At 46.5% G+C, this 19,589-nt stretch overlaps 1 protein-coding gene across 1 annotated transcript in view; it reads left to right on the top strand.

Moving 5' to 3' along the window:
• The first annotated feature begins 935 nt into the window (after positions 1 to 935).
• Positions 936 to 19,589, top strand: part of SREBF2 (sterol regulatory element binding transcription factor 2) — a 60,421-nt gene continuing 41,767 nt past the window's right edge. Inside the window, exon 1 of the mRNA XM_058568239.1 lies at positions 936 to 1,146. Coding sequence (XP_058424222.1) covers positions 1,059 to 1,146 — 88 coding nt within the window. The 5' untranslated portion in view covers positions 936 to 1,058. The remainder of the gene's footprint in view (positions 1,147 to 19,589) is intronic.

The raw sequence follows: 19,589 nt of genomic DNA, 5'->3' as shown, positions 1-19,589 counted from the left end.
CAGAGGATTTGTGATGGCCATCTTTGAACACACATACTTGTGCACTTCTTTAAGCACTCGTACATTTTATTCCTTAGGATACATTCCTAGAAGTTTGCATATTCGTTTACATCTACAGCTGCAAGATGGGGCAGTGAGGTGCTTGAAGGAATGGGAATCCGCGGGTGGGCTGCGCATCAGAGTCCCTGCAGAACTTTATCAAAATGCTCGTGCCCGGGCCCCACCTCAGGAGGCCTGTGGTGGCCTGGGTAGCGGCATTATTTTGAAAGTCTGCAGGCGGTTCCGAGGCACCAGGGCGAGAACCGTTGGAGCATGCGCGTCGTCGCGGCAGGTGCAAAGGCGCAGAGGTTGTAATATGCGCTCCGCACTTGGACAGTTCGCGGGCAGCGCGGAGCCTCTGTTTCCGCCTTTGTAAGGGGCTTGGGAGGAACGCGACTCCTCTCAAGCACTGGGGTGGCCAGGTTTGATCCTACCCGCTCTCCCTGGCGGGCAGGCGGGGGTGGGGGGGGGCCGCTGGGAACATGATGTAATGTGCTTACAACTTGCTCCGGGGGCGACCAGGGGGCGGGGGTGAAGCGTATTAACCCTTCAACCCCTGGCCGGTGGAGGGGGTAGCTTGTGGAGCAGACCCAACGGAAAACGGAGCGGCTCCTTTAAGTTAGGAGAAGGAGGTTGGGCTGAGGACCTAGAGGGTTCTCCTTGCTGTCGCTACTAGGCCGCGAGGGGCGGGGCCTCGCTATGCAAATCTGAGCTGCTGATCGATGACGCGCCATCACCCCACGCGCCGCTTCGCGCGCCGATTGGCCACGGCGACCCTGGTCCCATTGACAACAAACAAGGGGGCGCGCGGCCTGGGGGCGGGGCCGCAGAGGGCGCGGGTGGGGGCGGGGGAATCCCGCCCCGCCCCCTCCCGCGCGGCGCAAACATGGCGGCGGCTGGCACCAGCCGGTGAGGCGGTACCGGGCAGGGGCTGTCGGGTGTCATGGGCTGTGGCGGCGGCACCGCCCCCGCGTCTCCCTGAGCGGGACGGCAGGGGGGCCTCCGCGCCGAGCCGGGCGATGGACGAGAGCGGCGAGCTGGGCGGTCTGGAGACCATGGAGACGCTCACGGAGCTGGGCGACGAGCTGACCCTGGGGGACATCGACGGTGAGGAGTGGGTGGGTGGGTGGGAGTGCGGGGGCGCGCGGGGAGGAAGGGGTTACGGCGGCGCGCGCGGGTGCGCGTGCGCCCCCCCCCCCCCCGGCGGCCCCGGCTCGCGCGGGAAGAACCAGCACATGCGGTCGCCCGGGCGGTCCCCAACCTGTCCCCGCGCTGCGGGTTTGGGCCCCCGCCCGGCAGCTCCGCTCCGCAGGCCGTGGGATCCGCTCCGGGCGCCGCGTGTCTGGAAGCGGAGCAAGAGTCGTGGGGCCGGAGCGCGGAGTCGGAGGCGTCGCGGGGGCCCAGCGGGAGCGGCCTGAGGAGAGCGCCGGGCCGCCGCCCCCCTCGCGCCGCCCGAGGTCCCGCTGCCCCGCCGTCCCGCGTCGCACCTGTCACTCCTCGCCCGGGCGCGGGGCAGCTTTGGGATTCCCGGGACCATGGCCTCAGGCTCCGCGCTCCCACCCCTGGTCTTCCTGCGGTTGACCTATGGCTGCGTCTCCCGGTGCTCGGGGAAACTTTGGGCAGCGAGGGGCTGTAGAAGCAAGTTACTGCTGAAGCGAGCGGTGGCAGCGGAGTGTGGACGCATGTCTCCGGGATGGAGACCCGGGCGCTCCTGCTGTCGCGCTACAAAGGGAGTCGAGCAGCAGGAATTTCGAGTTGTGGCCCCTCGAGGACAGGCTGGGGAGCGGGTGGCCTTTGTTCTGGCGACCTTAACAGCGGAGTGGAAGAGCTAGAAGGAGCTCAGGGATCCTCTCTTCCAATGCTCTCATTTTGTCACCATGGGAACCCAAAGTTTGGAGAGGGTCAGCGACTTGCCCAAGGTCACCCAGCTGGTTGCAGAGCCCAGTTCCTGGGCTAGTGTTGGTGTGGCTACATCAGGCTTTCACTTGACCCCTGGGGGTGAGGAGTCCAATGAATAGGTTAGTAATCATAATAATAACTGTAAATAGTCGGGCTCTTCTGATATTCTAGGCCGAGATACTTTCTGTTGTTTCACTTATTCCTCACTACAATCCCATGAGATGGATATTCTTATTGCTCCTATTTTACAGGAGACTGAGGCTAGAAGATGTTAACTTGTCTAAGGTCACTCATCTTAGATTGTCCAGAACCCATGCTGTTAAGCAGTAACTCAGGTGCATTGTGCTCTTGAGTTTACAAAGTGCTTTTATGTCCAGGATCTCACTACAGCGTTGCAGCCAGATATGATGGCTACACCTCATTGTACAGATGAAGAAAGGAAGGTAGTGGAAGATTCTCTTCTTGAGGAAGAGATAAATGGCAGCAGCTAATTGAAAAGGGTTCCATTTTCCCATTTTGCTTCTGTAACATTTCACCCCTTGGCCTGTCATTGCTTACCCTTTTTGGTCATCTGGGCAGTGTGGTAAGACCCTTAATTGAAGCCCCAAGTCTAACCACAGACTTTTCCACTAAGTGCTCCTAAATACAGAGATGTATTAACAAATGGAAGAGGAAGGTTCTTGGAACTTAACAAGGGCAGCTAATATGTTTTGAGCACTTATGTGCCAGGCACTGTGTTAAGCACTCATGCACATTCATGTTTTCAATCCTAGGGTTGAGAACCACCATTATATTATACAACTCTCATAGGTCCTGAAACTGAGGCCCAAGGCGGTTCGTTAACTTACCCAAGGTTACACAGCCAGTAGAAAGTATGTCCAAAGCTGCCTACCAGCAAGCTCACACAAAGAAATTCTTGTGCATTGTGCATTCCCGTTCCATAATCTGTGTGTATTTGTCTTAGTTGGCAATATGTTAAATTACCTACTGGTTAAGTGTTAACTTTATCCCCATAGATTTCTGAGTAAAATGTATGTTCTGGAAACTACCACAATGATTCAGTGGCTTCACAGGTCCCCATATCAGATTTTGGAAAAAGTGGCTCCTTGTCTTCAATTGGTCAAAAAGTGTTCAAGTCCCAGCTGTGGTTTCTCAGCTGTAGGGAACATGAAAGATAGGAAAGACAGAATTTTATGGCCTCATGGAGTTTGAGATGAATAACAGTAAAACTGTAGTGCTAAGTGTAGAACAACTCACAATTGCTCAGAGCAGTAAGTGCAAGTCCGCACTGAGGGAGCTTGGTAAAGGCTGGCTTACCAGGAAGGCCACATTGAGGAGGTGGCCCTGACATGGGCCTTGGAGGACAAGAAGGGTAGGGAAAGCTGAAGGCCAGTGGTCTGCAGATACAAATATCCTTGAATACTTCCGCATCCATTCCCCCTCCAGAACGTCAGTTCCATGCAGGCCAGGGCCTTTGTTTTGTTCATGCTGTATTTTTTGCACCTAGAACTAAATATTTGTGGAATGCCTGTGGAATACAGCAGGTCAGGCAGGGTTTTAAATTGTGTTAGACACAGCCCTTGGGGTTGGGTTAGATCAGGAGTGGCCAGCCAGTGTGCAAAAAGGAGCCATTCAGGTGAGGAAGAAAGGACCCTGGGTATGAATACATATACTTCCTTTGTATGTTGGGGGGGGGGTGGGGAGGCGGTACTTACAACCTGCAGAGCTCATGTCTACCTCCAGGGGGTCCAGGGTGGGCAAGAATCCATTTGGCAACATCTGTCCTGCTGCAATCCATTAGTGCCCTTGGAGGGTATGGACCCAAGGAAGCCATATCCATTCACTCATTCAGCACATCTCGTGAGTGGCTTCTAAATACCGCTATGATGGACAAAGTACTGAGGATAACTTTGAACAAGATAGACAAGTTCTCTTAAGTTCTTGGAGGAAACACAAGCTAAACAAATAACATAAACACACTTTTGGCAGGGCACTATGAAGAAAATAAAATGGTCCATGATGTAGAGAGTGACTGGGGTAGCCTAATTTAGATCCGGTAGGCAAGAGAGGCCTCTTGGAAGAGGAGTTAGCATCTCTTTTTCAAGAGGTGCCCAGGTCTGGATTTTTATGTGAAATATCCAGATTTTTAAATGTTGGCTCAAGTTTTTTTTTTTTTTTTTTTTTTTTTAGGAACATACTGTAAGCCCAACAGAGCATGCATGTTAGTTGATCTCTAGGGCTTTGTTCCATTGCAGAAGGCTCTGTTGTCCCAGGCCCCCAGTTCTCTTATGATAGAATATCTAGAGCATTTCTTTTGTGGTAGGTATCTGTATTATGAGAAAGGGCCTTATGCACTGTGATAAGCCAGTCTTCTCAAAGGGTAGAGAGGTGGAATCTTCTTCCACTGACATCAGGAAAGGCATAGTCATGGAGGTGGCCTTTTTGCTGGACCCAAAATAATGGGTGGCGGAAGCAGCATGTGGAAGGAGAAGGATCAAACTGCCTTAGAAATAAATAATTACTAGCGATTTCTTGGAGTATGTGGTGTGTGTAAGCAAACAGTAGAAGATAAGGTCTGAAAGGTGAGTTGGAGCCAAATGGTGGAGTCTTCATACCAGCTGCAGGTGTTTTGTGGAATGTAGGGAGAGAACTGCTGAAGATTTTCAAGTAGGGTGATGACACATTAATCATGGGCTTTAAGAAAATTCAACTGTGGTGATGGGCAAGGGAGATTAGAGGCAGGAAGACCAATTAGGGAACTGCAGCTGTATGGGTGTGAGATAATGATACTAAGAGTGATGGGATTTGGATAGGAAGTGGCCATTGTGCAAGATGCTGGACGTGACAGGACGTGATCTCAGTGAAGACTTGGCCCTGAAGGCAGAGCAGAGGTGGAATTCTGAGATCCTATCAAGGCTTTGATCCTGGGGCATTAGGAAAGTTCAGAAGCCAGCATGAAGAGCTGGTTTGGGGAGATGATGAAAATTTGTCTTAAATGGGCTGAAATTGAAGTGCTGGGGTGGGAAGGATCCCTCCAGTAGGAAACGGGAGGCAGATACTCAGGAGAAGGTCAAAACTGGGGATGGAAATTGAGGAGTAGTCACTGTTGATGAGTTGAGGATAGAGGTGAGAGGAGAAGATAGAACCAGGAGGTCAGATCAGGTGAGGGTAGTGTAATAAACTAAGGGGAGGTAAGCTTTTGGAGGAGCGGTTAGTGGATGATGGAGACAATGCTGCAGAGGACAGCCAGGGTGACAAGGCATGAAAGGAGTCATGGGATTTGGCAATTAGGAGGTGTCTCCCTTTGACAGAGCAGTCAGATGAAGGGTTCCAAGGCTAGATAAACCAGAAAGGAATTAGGAGTGAGTGGGTGATCGGCAAATAGAGGTAGCTGTTCTCTTTGGAGAAGGTCGAAGAAACTTTTCCATGAGCTAATTTACTGTCTGTCTTTACAGGTTTGTCCAGATTTGCCTACTCTGGACGTTTCATATAATGGAATCATACAATATGTGGCTTCCTTCATTTAGCGTAATGTTGTTGAGGTTCATCCATGTTGCAGCATAGTGTTCCCTTGTATGGATATACCATGTTTAGTTTATCCATTCATTAGTTGATGGACATTTAGGTTGTTTCCGCTTTTTGGCTATATTAAGAATGAAGCTGCTATGAACCTTTATGTACAGATTTTTGTGTGGACATATGTTTTCATTTCTCTTGGGTAGATCCCCTACATTTTTTGTTGCTGTTTGTATTTTCCTAGGGCTTATAGTAGCCCTGTTTATTCACTTGCTTACTTTCAGTGTTCCCATAACTAATCCTGCCCTAAATCTTGTGACAGAAGCTCTCAATATGGCGGTCAGTTCCTTTCATCCCTCTTGTTGATGTCTCTCCTGGAGCCCTCCCTCTTTTTGCCCCATGTGATGGTTGTCCAGGTCTGCTTTCCTGCACTTATCCTGGGACTGCCCTTAACCATCCCCCTGGGGGGTGGTGTTGATGCCCCTGTTTCCTAGTTCTTGGTTTTTCACTCCCTTGTTAATAGAGCACATCCTCCAGTAGCTTCCTGAAAAAGAGTACCTTGGAAGTAAATTTTGAGGGGCCTTGCCTGTCTAAAAATATCTTTTTTCTAACCTCACTCCAATTTGACAGTTTGGATGAGTTTAGAATTTTAGGTTGGACATAATTTTATATCAGAATTTCAAAGGCATTGCCTAATTGTCTTCTAGCTTCTAGTAGTTGAGAAATCTGATACCATTTTGATTCTTGATCCTTTGTGTGTGACCTGTTTTCTCCTCTGGAAGCTTGTAGGATCTTGTCTTTATCCTTGGTGTTGTTCTGAATTCCATGACGGTGTACACTTATGTGACTGAGCTGTCAGTCACTGTCCCTACTTGGTGGGCTCTGGAAGGCTCGCTCTGTCATATACCTGCATTCATGCAGTCCTCCTGCTGGCAGCCCACCTTACACCCCAGCCTGCAGAGGAGCTTCCAGTTCCTGAGCCTTTTGGTGGCACTGTCTTGGGCCTCTGCTGCCTTCTCCCTGCAGACAGACAGTTCCGTCTTTGGCAGAGTCCCCTGACACTGCCTGGCACTGAAGAGCCTCTCTGTAAAGGTGTGTCTAATGAGGAAAGGAAGGCACTTCAGGTTCAGTGTGTTGGGTGGGCTCCCATCCTGGGTGTCCACATCACTGAGAAGTTTGGAGTGGCCAACCCGGTGAGCCAGGGGTGAGTGCTGGGAGGGTGTGGCCAGCACACCACTGGGCGTGGAGGGGAGGCGAAGGGATAGAAACCCACTTCACATTTCTCCAGTGAGTCATACTTTGGAAGAACTGCTCAGAGAAGTGAAGCACAGATCTACTTTTTACCTGTGTCTACCTTTTTCAAGACATAAGCTTTGTTTTGACACTTGAATGTATATCACTGTTGCTGATGTTTGGGTTAAAAGAGCTACTGTTGCTCACAGCTTATTTTCCACCTGTTTTTAGCTCCTGATCTCATCTATCATCTAGTTCCATTTCCTGGGACATGTTTTCCTGGGGCTGCTCAGACCACCGAACCGGTCTGTTTGGGTTTCTCCTCCTTCCTGCGTCTGTTTGGCCTCGCCCTTGACAAACATTGTTCACATCCACACCCAGGCCTTGGCCTCTGGTCTTGAGTGCTGCCTGCCTCTCATTGAACAGTCTTTTTTTTTTTTTTTTTTTTTTTAGTGAGGAGGATCAGCCCTGAGCTAACATCCATGCCGATCCTCCTCTTTTTGCTGAGGAAGACTGACCCTGAGCTAACATCTGGCCGATCTTCCTCCACTTCATGTGGGACACCGCCACAGCATGGCCTGACAAGTGGTGCATTGGTGCGCGCCCAGGATCCGAACCTGGGCCACCAGCAGTGGAGCGCTCGCACTTAACCGCTACGCCACGGGGCCGGCCCCTGAACAGTCTTTTCTGTCATTTGAGAATGAGTATGAGTACTCAGCTTGTTTCTTGGCATTTTGAAAAAAGTATATTTTTTGGGGGCCAGCCCCGTGGTTGGTGGTTAAGTGCGCGCGCTCCGCTACTGGCAGCCCGGGTTCGGATCCCGGGCGCGCACCGACGCACCGCTTCTCTGGCCATGCTGAGGCCGTGTCCCACATACAGCAACTAGAAGGATGTGCAACTATGACGTACAACTATCTACTGGGGGGCTTTGGGGGAAAAAAAAGGAGGAAGATTGGCAATGGATGTTAGCTCAGAGCTGGTCTTCCTCAGCAAAAAGATGAGGATTAGCATGGATGTTAGCTCAGGGCTGATCTTCCTCACCAAAAAAAAAAAAAAAAGTGTATTTTTGCTTCTGTCTCTACTAGATCTTTTCTCTCCTCAATTTTGTAATTAAAAAAGGGAGTTCTTAAGCAACTTTATTCAAATAGCACTTCCTGAATATTAAGTTGTCTATATCCCGCTGAATTCTTGTCTGAACTTTATTAATATGCACACAAATTGTTACAACATTTTCATTCACAGGTTGCTATATGTTGAAATAGTTGAGGGGCAATAGCCACATAATGCAGCATAATCTATCTGAATAGGCAGACACTGGCATGTCCGTGGAACGTTTGCATCATTTGTGGTTTTTCATTAACATAAGTACTGTTGCTCCGAACACGTATGAGCAGGTCACTTCGGAGTTAGTTCGTTAGTCTGCCTTTCCCAAAGAGGACTCTTCAAGTCAAGAGCTGGGTTACAGCTCTTACACACTGCCAGCTGTAGCCCTTTCATTTTTAAAACTTTTCCAATGCTAAAAATTACTGTGGTGATTGGGACTTACTACTTGGAAAATATTTTTATTTTTTCAAAAAGGTAATGCATTCATATGGAAAAATAAAAAATATTAAAGAGTACTGTGAAAAGGCTTGCTCCCAGTCCTGTCCATCATCTGCTTAGGGCCCACAACCCCCACCTCCTCACGAGTAATTAATTTTTTAGTTTCTTTTACCTCCTTCAAAACTTACTTAATGCAGATATAAGCAAATAAGTATGGATTTTCATTTTTGCTCCTTTTTATTTTTTCACACATAAGTAGCTTGCTATAAGCTTTATTATTCTGCACCTTGACCTTTTTTTCACTTAGCAATATATCTTAGAGACCTTTCCAGTCTTTTTCACTGCTGCATGGTTTTCCATTGTATAGCTGTGCTGTAATTCATTCATCCAGTCCCTTTTTTCTTTCTTTCTTTTTCTTTTTTTTTTGTGAGGAAGATTGGCCCTGGGCTAACATCCGTGCCCATCGTCCTCTACTTTATATGTGAGACGCCTGCCACAGCATGGCTTCAGAAGTGCTGCGTAGGTCTGTGCCTGGGATCCAAACCTGCGAACCCCAGGCTGCTGAAGCGGAGCGCGCAAACTTAACCGCTATGCCACCAGGCTAGCCCCATTTTTAATGGACATTTGAGGGTGTTTCCAGTCTTACTATTAAAAACAATGCTGTAGTGAATAGCTTTGTAAATTCATCGTTTCACAGAGGTGCAGGTGCAGGAAAAATGACGAAGTGGGATTGCTGGGTCAAAGTGGAGGTGGTGATATCTATACCATAGATGCTGCAAGAATCCAATGAGATAAAACATATAAAAGGAAGTGGCAGAACTAACACTGTCTCTGGCTCTGTGTGCATTTGTGGTTTTGAGAGATTCTGTCAGACTGCTCTCCACGGTGGGTGTACCAGTTTACACCCCCCCAGTGTGTAGGAGAGGGCCTGTTTCCCCTCAGCTTCTGGCCAGAGTCTGGAACTCTGGTTTCCTTATTCTGCCTATCTCCTTGCTGCATGTAAGCCCGTTTAGGGCTGACGCCACCCTAGCCCTCCCACACACATACACAGACCCCTCTGTCCTGGCCTCCTGATTCCTCACTTGACTTTTCTGTACTCACGACCACTGGACAGTCAGTGGGTAGCAACCAACTTTCTGAACGATCCCTTCCTGTGCCTCACATGGTCCCTTTGCTTGCCCAGCACCCTGGTGGTTGCAGTCATCTCACGCTTCTGCCACTTTTGGTTTCTTGGAATGATCCTTTATCTGGTTTGCTCACTCTCTTTACTTTTAAAATTGCTCCTTAAAATACAGCAGTTCCTTATTTTCAGCCCTCTGCTTTGGGGGACTTGAAAGATGGTCTCTCATATTACATTGTTTTGTTGGGTCTCTGCTCTGTCTGAGTTCTCTTTCATTCAGTTTCATGGTGGCAGCCCTTGCTGTCCTGAAATTTCAGTGCACCCTTACATAAAACTTCTTGGGGCTTTCCATCACTATAAATGGTGTTCTGGAAGTTGCTTCCTTTCACTGTAATTCTCTTAAGACCACTTCTCGCCAAAATCTGCAGACATGTTAGGAAATGCCCTTTTGTTATGAATAGCCTCATTTTCCACAAAAATTTCCTTTTAACTCTTTAAAATCAGTCAGATTTTTCTGAAATAGTTGGGTGGGCTTTCTGTAATTATTTCCTGGGCAGAGTTGGACCTCGATTTGTGATAGCGGTTTTCCGTTGTGTTTAATTCTCCTTACATGCATGTATTTGATAATGAATAGGGGCCATTTCATCTTGATCCTCTGCAGACATATAGTCATTTATCCTGAGGGGCATCGATGGTCTCTAGGTAAACATGACTCGTCTTGTTCTTTATTAGTTGTTGACTGTCTCTGAAAAACCTGGATTCTCTAGGTTTTGAAATCACTGTGTGGGCAGCACCCGCTACGTGCCCAGCACTGTGTCTGGTCAGACCTGCAGTTGAGACCTTTATATGGGGCCTATTTTGTGCTGGGCTCTGGGTACAGCGCTGGCGGGGTAATAAGCAAGGTCCCTGCCCTCACACAGTGTATGTGACCCCTCACCTACATACATTGTCTCGTATACGCTTTTGCTTTTAATGCTTTCGCCAGTTCTTTAGTGTGAAGAAACTGAAGCCCGGATCACACAACTAGTAAGTGGACGAATGGTGACCTCAAACCAGATGAGTCTAACCCCAAAACCCATGTACTTTTCCTCTACCCACTGCCACATCCCTGTCTGATGTAAGCAGGCTTCTAAGTCGTGAACACAAGGTGGTATGGTGGGCTGAAGCTAGAGGACCCAGGGTCCTCTGCTCAGGTATACATTCAGTCACTGTGTTTATCAAGAAGCGTCTGCTCTGTGCTGGGCACTTAAAGTGACTTCCCCTGGGTCCCGCAGCACTTCTCTCAGCTTCAGTTTGTGCTGTAAGGTGGCGACTGGGGTTATCTCCATCACAGGTGCTGTAAGAATTGAGCTAAAGCATGTATAAGGAAGAGGGCAGGAACTAACATTCTCTTTTGATTCTGAGAATGAATGAGGAACTTCAGTTTGCAAGTTGACTTTTAGGACCAAGGGGCCTTTTTTTAGAATACAGTTTTAGAATGTTTATTTTTTCCTTTTGAAAGGGCGTTTGTAGGTGTGGTGGGCAGGACACAGAGGAACAGTCACAGAGTGCAGGGTAAAGTGTTCCATTTCTGGACCACAAGATGCAAGGGTTAAACTTTGTTGACATGATGGAATTTTTTAAAAAGTAGCAGGATCCCAGAGCTGGACCTCAAGGTAAGGCTCCCTGGGGAACCTCTATTTAGAAACTAATCCTAAACCATGAGAAACTGGAAAACAGAGCTCTTTCTGCATCTCTCAGGCTTTTGGAATTGCTAATGAATATGTGTCTAAATGTCCTTTATAATCTGGCTTCTGCATTTGGCCTTGTGGAACTAGTCTGTTGGGTTCAGGGTCTAGTTTAGAAGAACAGTGGTGAAATTCCGGCTGCTGAATCAAGTGGGGAACTGCCTTGTTAAACTGGTGTCTGTACGGCTCAAGCCCTCACCATCCCACAGCAGCAAGAGGAAATAATGCTTCTTCCTAAGTGTGAACATTCCTATGAGGCCTGACATTTTACAAAAGTCCTTCTGATATATTTGTCTTCCTAACAGTGCTGTGAGGTAGATACTTGATTTTTATTCCCATTTTGCAGGTGAAGACACTGAGACAGAGAGAGAAAATGGTTTGCCTGAGATTTCCCATGCGGATGAAGTGGAGTCAGAAATTGAACTTGGGCCTTCTGAGTTGGCATCCTACATTCTTCCCTGCCCTGTGGGAATGAGGTGGGAGATGCCCTGACTCTGGAGGCCTGTCTAGGAGCCCCTGCTCTGGTCAGAAGTTGTTTTTTAAATTTTTAATTTAATTTTTGAAATTTGTTCCATCCAGTTCGGCATGAATGAGTATCCACTATATTCCCAGCACAGTGCTAGACTCTTTGGGGTGTTAGAGATGAATGAATCAGTCCCAACTGTCAAGGAGCTGACATCTAAGCAACTAGTCATAATACAAAGCAAAATGCTACAGAGGCCATAATAGAGGGACAGACTCCAAGGTTTTGGAGCGGTAAGGAAGAGAATTAGGAAAGTCTTCACAGGGACTTTGGTATTTGAACTGAGTTGTGAAGGATGAGTGAGCAGGTTTTAGAAAGGAGAAGAAGGGGCTGGGTGTTCATTTTGACAGAATTGGACCAAAGTTGGGAATAATTTGGCATGTTCTGGGAACACGTCATTCAGTGTGGCCAGAGTACAGTATAGGACAGAGGTTCTCAAACTTTAATGTGCCTAAAAAACCCACCAGGGTACACCCCCAAAGATCTGAATCTGGAAGGTCTAGGATGGCATCCAGGAGAGGCACCTAACTAGTGGAGAGGCAGGATCAGAAATGGCTTCTTGCAAAGGTACCTGTAAGCTGAGGTCTTAAGGGTAAAGAGGTGGAAGGAGAGAGGAGCTGAGTTCCAAGCTGAGCAAACAGCCCTTTTAAAAGGCTTGACCCCTGCCACTGGTGCTCTGGTATGTGGTGATTTGCAGACTACACTCTTGATAACTGTTGTTATCTTTCTCAAGCACTATTGATCAAGTCCCTCTCCTGCTTCAGTGTGTTCTGTATTGGTCAGGAGTCTTGGTGATAAGCAGCAGAAACTGCCTCTGGCTAGCTCAAACAGAAAAGGAGTTTGTGGAAGCTTGGTGCACTGACTGCCCAGAAAAGCTGGAGAGCCAGACTTGGAAAATTGGCCAGAACAAAGGGAGGCTCAGCAGCAGGGCACAGCTGAGGATAGCCCAGGGGCAACTGGATTAGGACCCTGCCATGGTGATCTCTGCCTTGTCCCTGCTTTCCTGGGTCATTCCTACAAGAGTCACGTTCCTAGTGAGAGCATGCGTTAATCAGAGCCGACTGGCAGGAAGCCTTACCGCCCACCAAGGGGATTCTCCAGAAGGAAGATCAGGGTGCCGATGGAGGGTCGGGTCAGATGATGGACAGACAAAATAAAAGTGGCAAATGTCCCATGTTTTCTGTGCCTCTCCTTGCCTCTGAAATAAAAGCCTGGTGCCATGTGGTGCCGTCAAGGCCTTTTACAACTTAACTATAAGCAGCTCCACCTCTCCACTCTGTTCCACACCCTCTCCACTTCAGCAACTTACAGGACATTTCCTGGTGCTGTGGTTTTGCTCAGACTGTTTCCTTTGCCTTCAATACCCTTCCCTTCCTCTAACCTGTAAAGCTCTCTTCGTCCTCTAGGCTCAGCTTTCACTGCCTACCAGGATGGATCAGTCCTTTCTCTACTCTCTGACAGCCCGCTCTTTGTGAGGCACTTTTCTGTTCTCGCACTTGTCACAGTTGGTGGAGTTGGTTGGATCTCTCTGTCTTTCTTGTGAGATTGGGGAGTGGGAAGGGAACCGACACTTTGGAGTCCTCACTCTGTGCCGGGTCCCATGCAAGGCACTCAGGATTCTCCAGCTCCCAGCGCTATTAGTACACGGCATATGCCGGTGCTGGGTGGATGGTTGTAGTGTGATTTAATAAGCTGCTTTGCTAGTATTATTTTTGTCCTTAGTCTTAGAGAGATTTGAGGGTGTAGTAATGAGTGAATGGATAGAATGATGGGTTGTTGGGGTCTTTCATTTTTGCCTGAATGGTTTAAGGGCTGAAAAAGGTTGAGATCCCCTGCTATGGAGACTCTGCCCCCAGAAGGAGGACAATTCAGGTGAAGTGGCTTGTGCCAGACTTTGTTGACACTCGGTCACTGGGCATTGTGAAAGGCGAAGCCCTCTTACGGAACAAGATCGTGCAGGATCGGTTCCTTGGAGTCTCGCTCTCGGTGTCTTGTTCAACTTTCAGTCTCTTGTTCCAGGAGAGTGAAAGAGAGAATAGTACGGTGTGGGGCGAGAGCAGATGAAGAGCCAGGAAATACAGGAAGACCTGGGATGACACACCTTTCCTTCCTGAGCTCTGAGCTCAGGGCGTTCACTCTCATTCTTGAATGAGGCACTTACTGAGCATCTGCCCGATGCCAGGCTCTGTTTGGTGACATCCATACAATAATAGAACTAAAGCATCTGTACAGTGTGGGGGCTGAGAGCTTGACTTCAAATCCCAGCTCCACCGGGTGATGTTGGACAAGTTACTTAACTTCTCTGTGCCTCATTTTCCTTGCCTGTGAAGTGGAGGTGATAACGGCATCTACCTCAAAGTGTTGTGGAGATTAAATGAGGAAATCTGTGCAAAGTGCTTAACATAATTGCTGAGATACAATAAGAGCTCAGTAGATGTTAACAATTACTATACTATTTTTATTGTTATTACTGCTAATTGGCTTGGGTTTTTTCTTCTTAATTGTTGTTCTCAGAGTCTAGTCTTGACCTCTTTCTAAGAGCAGGCATTTCAAAGTAATAAATGGAGCAAGATGGGCAGCCTTTCAGACGTGGGGTGCCAACAATCTGATGCCTCTAATTTGGTGTTAGGTAAGGATAGGAGGCCTGGCTTCTCTGGCTGGGACACAGAGTGGGGCTCTTGCATGGGTGGGGACTTGTAGTGTGGCATTTGGTTGTTGACTGCAGCGTTCTCGAGCCCAGCCACAGTGAGGGACTCCTGAGAAGAAGCACCCCAGTGTGGTTGTTGGGGCGACTCCTGAAACAAGGTGCTTCCGAAAAGAGCACAGGGCTTGGAAGAGAGAGAAGAAGGTTCCTACCTCAGTCTGCTACTCGCTTACCCACCTGCCTGAGACGGCGTGCAAGTCACCCCTTCTTTGGACTTGAACTTGTTTCTTCCTGTGTAACAACCACCACCAGCACCACTTTCCAAGCACTTATTGTGTGCCAGGCACTGTTAATAATACACATATTAACTCATTTAAAAGACTACTTGAGAGCCAGCCCTGATGGCCTAACGGTTAAAGTTTAGCACGCTCTGCTTCGGTGGCCCGGGTTCCGTCCTGGGACGCGGAACCACACCACTGGTCTCTCAATAGCCACGCTGTGGCGGCGGCTCACTTGGAAGAACCAGAAGAACTAACAACTATACACAACTATGTACTGGGACTTTGGGGGGCGAGGAGGAAGAAAAAAGGAGGAAGATTGGCAACAGATGTTAGCTTAGGGTGAATCTTCCCCTGCAAAAAAATAAAAGAGTACTTGAGACAGCTACCTCACAGGGTGATTTGAAGATTATGTAACACAATAGTGCTATGAAAGTGCTAGTAAGGTGTTAAAAGCGAAAACAACTGGGTAACAGTGCTAATGAAGTTCTTTTCCAATAAAAAATCACGTTTAAACTTTCTATATAAATATACCATATACTCACACACAGGCATGAGATAAATAATAAATAGCAGTAAAAATCAACAACAACAAAAGATTTTATGGAACATATCCCAGCAGGTCCCTCTTGCATTGTGCATTTCTTTTTATCCTAACACTTAGCACCCGGCCCTGGCAGATGTTTATACAGGATTTCTCCACCAGAACATGTGCCTCTTGAAGGCATTTAATTTTGTATCTGGCACATAGTAGGCTCAGTTAATGTTTCTTGAATGCCTGTCTTAAGGGATGTGTCTTTATTGATTTGTTCTTTATTTTAAAAAAGAGAGAGAGACTGTTCTAGAAAGGAGCATCTTGTCAAGGCAGAAGGTCTCATTTGGAGAATAATTTAATAATTTGGGTAGGAAGGTATACTAGCAAAATACAAACAGCCAGGCAAAAATATCTCTCCCCTATTCCCCTGATGAGTCAGTTACATGAGTGCTTACCCTGAGATTAATTTTCTTCCACTAGCATTGAACTTAATGTTGGAAGTAATGAGATGGATTACATAAGTGCCCCCCTCCACACACACCCCCAAATTCTCCTTACTTTATCATCACTCCAGGTCTGTCTCGCATCTTTCTTCCAAGTTGTGATGAGCATAAACATAAAATCCAAGAAATGTTTGTTTTGTAGGGGAAAATGGTGTGCATAGAGGAGAAACTCAGACAAACCTAAATACAGATCTAAATTCATCTCTGGGCTTAGCCCCTGTGTAGCTTATGTGGGGCGGGTTGGGCAAGCTATTTAATTCCTTTAAACCCTCTTTTTCTCACTTGTAAAGTAGAATAACAATACTGGTCTCAGGATTGATGTAAAGTGTACTAAGTAGATATCAGTGGTAGCTATAATTATGTTGTCCAGTAGACTCTGTATGAAATGAATTTAATTTCAGTCATAACTGCCTTCTGTACCTTTAAATAAAATATAAATATGATTTCTAATTATAAAATAAGTTTTTTAGCTTTGTCAGTGAGTTGTGTTTGCTTTTAAACATCAATAGTGTGACCATTGGCTTTTATTCAAAGGTTAAATTGGACTCAAACCTGGAGATGTTCCCCTTTTCAAATTTGTTATGTTAAAAAAAAAACAAAGCTATGAGAGCCAGTCCTGATGGCCTACTGGTTAAAGTTTGGCACTCTTACTGCTTCAGCAGCCTGGGTTCGCTTCCCAGTCACGGAACCACACCACCCATCTGTCAGTTGCCATGCTGTGGCAGCAGCTCACATAGAAGAACTAGAAGGACTTACAAGTAGGATGTACAACCATGTACTGGGACTTTGGGGAGGAAAAAAAAAAAGCTATGAAAGAATCAAATACATTTTATTATGTGCTGGACATATTCCTATATATTAATATATATACAGAGCTTGGATTATTCCCATATTTACAAGTAAAGAAACTGAGTCTCAGGGAGATTCATTAGTTTTCCAGAGGCAACACAGCCATTACATTTCTAGATTCATAGTCCAGTCTTGCTGATTCCATAGCCAGTTCTTCACCTAGTTCTCTTTGAATTTAAATTTGGGAATTCCCATTCTGTTTGGCCTTCCAGTTAGTTCTTGATTTAGCTTTTTGACATCCTGCTTTTCTCCCTTAGTATGATTCTTTGCCATATTTCCTTCACACAGTCCTAAACATGGACTGTTTCTTGCTGCTGATCATTTTTTAGAGCCTCATACATAACCAGAACTTTTCTTTAACAGATTTTCAGAAGATTCTTTTCATCAGTTGATGATGTTATTGGAGTTTTTGTTTCAGCTATTCTGATATTCTACTCTCAAGTCAGAATTTAGCCTAAGTTTTTGCTCAGAATGATTCTTAATGAGTTCATGGAGTTATGGGGCTCTGGGCAGGCCAGCAGCCCCCCTGTACAAACTAGAGTGAGCAGCTGCTGAACTGGAGGGCCCCCCCCTTCCTAGAGCATTACTGGATGACTTGCTATGGTTTTCCTTCTTTAATAAGGAGAAAGACCAAATTCACTACCATGAGCTGCAGAACCCTTCGTGATTTGGCCCTGACTACCAGCCCAGCCTGGTGCCCTGCCAGTCACCCATTCTCTGCAGCGGCCCACCATGCAGCTCTGTGCCTCCAAGTCTTGGCTTATGAGATTCCCTGAGCCTAGAAAGCATCTTGTGTCCCAATCAGCCTTTAGTCCAGCTCTCTTAGGAAGCTGCTTGACCTGCTGGAGTCAATAATTTTATCATGTTCCCCATGTCCTCCTTGTCTGCTGTGACAGTCACCACAGATGGTATTGTGTCACTTTACTAACTCCTTGAGGTCAAGAGGTATTTTACCATCCCTGTGGGCCAGCACACAGTGGCTGCTCAACACATTTAAATCCTTTTGCATTTGTATGCCTACTTTACAAAAGTGGAAGCTTTGCAGGAATTGCATAGATTTGTCCAGATTTTCCAGGATAATCTAAGTTTCAAAAATATCTTGTCCCATTGTGAGGTGATGTGTCCCTTCCAGTTTTGGTTCAGAAACCATGATTGCCATTTTTATAGATTGCATAAAAGTTGCTTTGGACTCATTTCAGTGAATCGATGCCAGCTTTGTTTGTTTGTTGTTGTTGTTGTTGTTGTTGTTTTGATGAGGAAGATTAGCCCTGAACTAACATCCTTTGCCAATCCTCCTCTTTTTGCTGATGAAGATTGGCCCTGGGCTAACATCTGTGCCCATCTTCCTCTACTTTATATGTGGGACACCGCCAGAGCATGGCTTCACAAGCCGTGTGTCGGTCCACGCCCGTGATCCACAGGCAGCTGAAGCGGAGTGCGTGCACTTAACGGCTACACCACCCGGCCGGCCCCATGATACCAGGTTTTTTAACTACCAGAGTGCTTAGTACTTGGAGAGGTACAGGGGAATGGAAGATTTTGTCCATGAACTTGTGGAGCACAAGAAGTAAGAAAAACATTTAAAGATAAAACTTATTGTATGTAATATGGCAAAATAAAATCTTTAAAAAGTTAAAAACATACTCTTCTATATCATCAGCATATGTCAAAGATTTTTAACATTATTAATGAGAAAACCAGCAGAATGACAAAGCTGGATCCAAGAAGAATGCAAGAAACTGATACATAATAGGAAAAAAATTCAGGGAATAAGATTGCAAATTTAGATGCAAAACTGGTTAATTCCTACAGGGCAATAAAAACAAAGCCTTTGAGGTATGTTTTTTACCAGACAGAAATTATTTGCAACTTATCAGTTTTTTGCAAGTGAGCATCTAACTTTACAGAATGTGGGCCTATCAGTAGTAAATAGAAAGTCACACAAATTTATGTTTCCATAGAGCATCAGATGACCGTTAGGTAGGCAAGTTAGACAGTGCTCTAGTATTTTTGCTGTGTTTTCAAGTTTTGGATAATTTTTCTTAACAAATAAATCACAATTGGGTTCAGGAGCTAAAAGATGGCTAGATTTGAGGTGAAAAAGAGTCCTTGGTGAAAGTAATTTTAAGTCGTTTTGAAATGGAAATGTGAAATTCAGAAAAGAAGAAGGTGGTAAGAAGCAGAAAAGGTGAGCCATGGCAACTGCCTTGAGAGAAAGATCCCCACCCTCCCAAAGGTATGTGCCAAAAAGGGAGTGGGTCTTTTTCTGGAGTGGATGATGAGCTAAGATGGCTGGGAAGTGAAATCCCTTGGAGTAGGAGGGAGCAGTTGGTAGGAAGCTTTGAAGCTCATGTTTAAGAAATTTCATTTGATTTGAAAGACTGTTGGACCAACAAGATACTCAGAGAAGATTGTCAGTGGGTAGGAGGCTGTGGTTGAAATCAAGGCAGAGTGTGGAAGTAGAGCAAAGAGATAACTCAGTGATACCAGGGAAGGAGTCCTGCCAGAAATTCATAGTGAACTTACAGCAGAGGAAAGAAGAAGAAAGAGCAATTGAAGGTGGTGCTGAAGATCACTCTCCTGATTGAAGCTCTGAGAGCTGGCTCTGGTCCCCTGCTGTGTTGACCAGAGAAGCCAGGACTGGCCAGCCAAGTTGGGGCCCTCTAAGGCTGCCCCTGACACCCAGCCTGGGCAGGTGGGGCCAGATCAGACCGAGGACCATTTGAGAATGACTTTGGCTTCTCTTTGTGCTTTCTTTTTCTCTTAATTTTTACGTTTTATTTTATTATGTAATATTTGATATATGCAAAGGAACGTATGACACATTTGTGTATGTTATGGAACACAAGCATTTGAGAACCCCCACCCAATTTTCCTTTGCGGTTTCTTTGCCAGTAAAAGGAGCTCACTCATCTCTCACTTAAAATAGAGAATGCCTGAGTCACTAGTTTGCCATCCTGTGTCATTTGGCACCTCCTCCAGATTCCCTTTCCCCAGGAAGGTGACCCAGAATCCCCTTGAAGTGCACGATGCTGTCCCTGTGCTCCAGCTTACCGAATGGAGGTGCCCCCTGGTGTTTGAGTGGAGTGATTTTAGACACCAATTTGGCTGTTATACCTCTCCCTGTGGTTTTTATGTTATTGCTTGCATTTCAGGGCTTCTGTGTTGAAGGGTGTGGTTG

This window comes from Diceros bicornis, chromosome 25, assembly GCF_020826845.1.
Source record: "Diceros bicornis minor isolate mBicDic1 chromosome 25, mDicBic1.mat.cur, whole genome shotgun sequence".
In the NCBI taxonomy this organism is placed as follows: Eukaryota; Metazoa; Chordata; class Mammalia; order Perissodactyla; family Rhinocerotidae; genus Diceros; species Diceros bicornis.
This window is presented reverse-complemented; position numbering and strand designations above follow the sequence as displayed.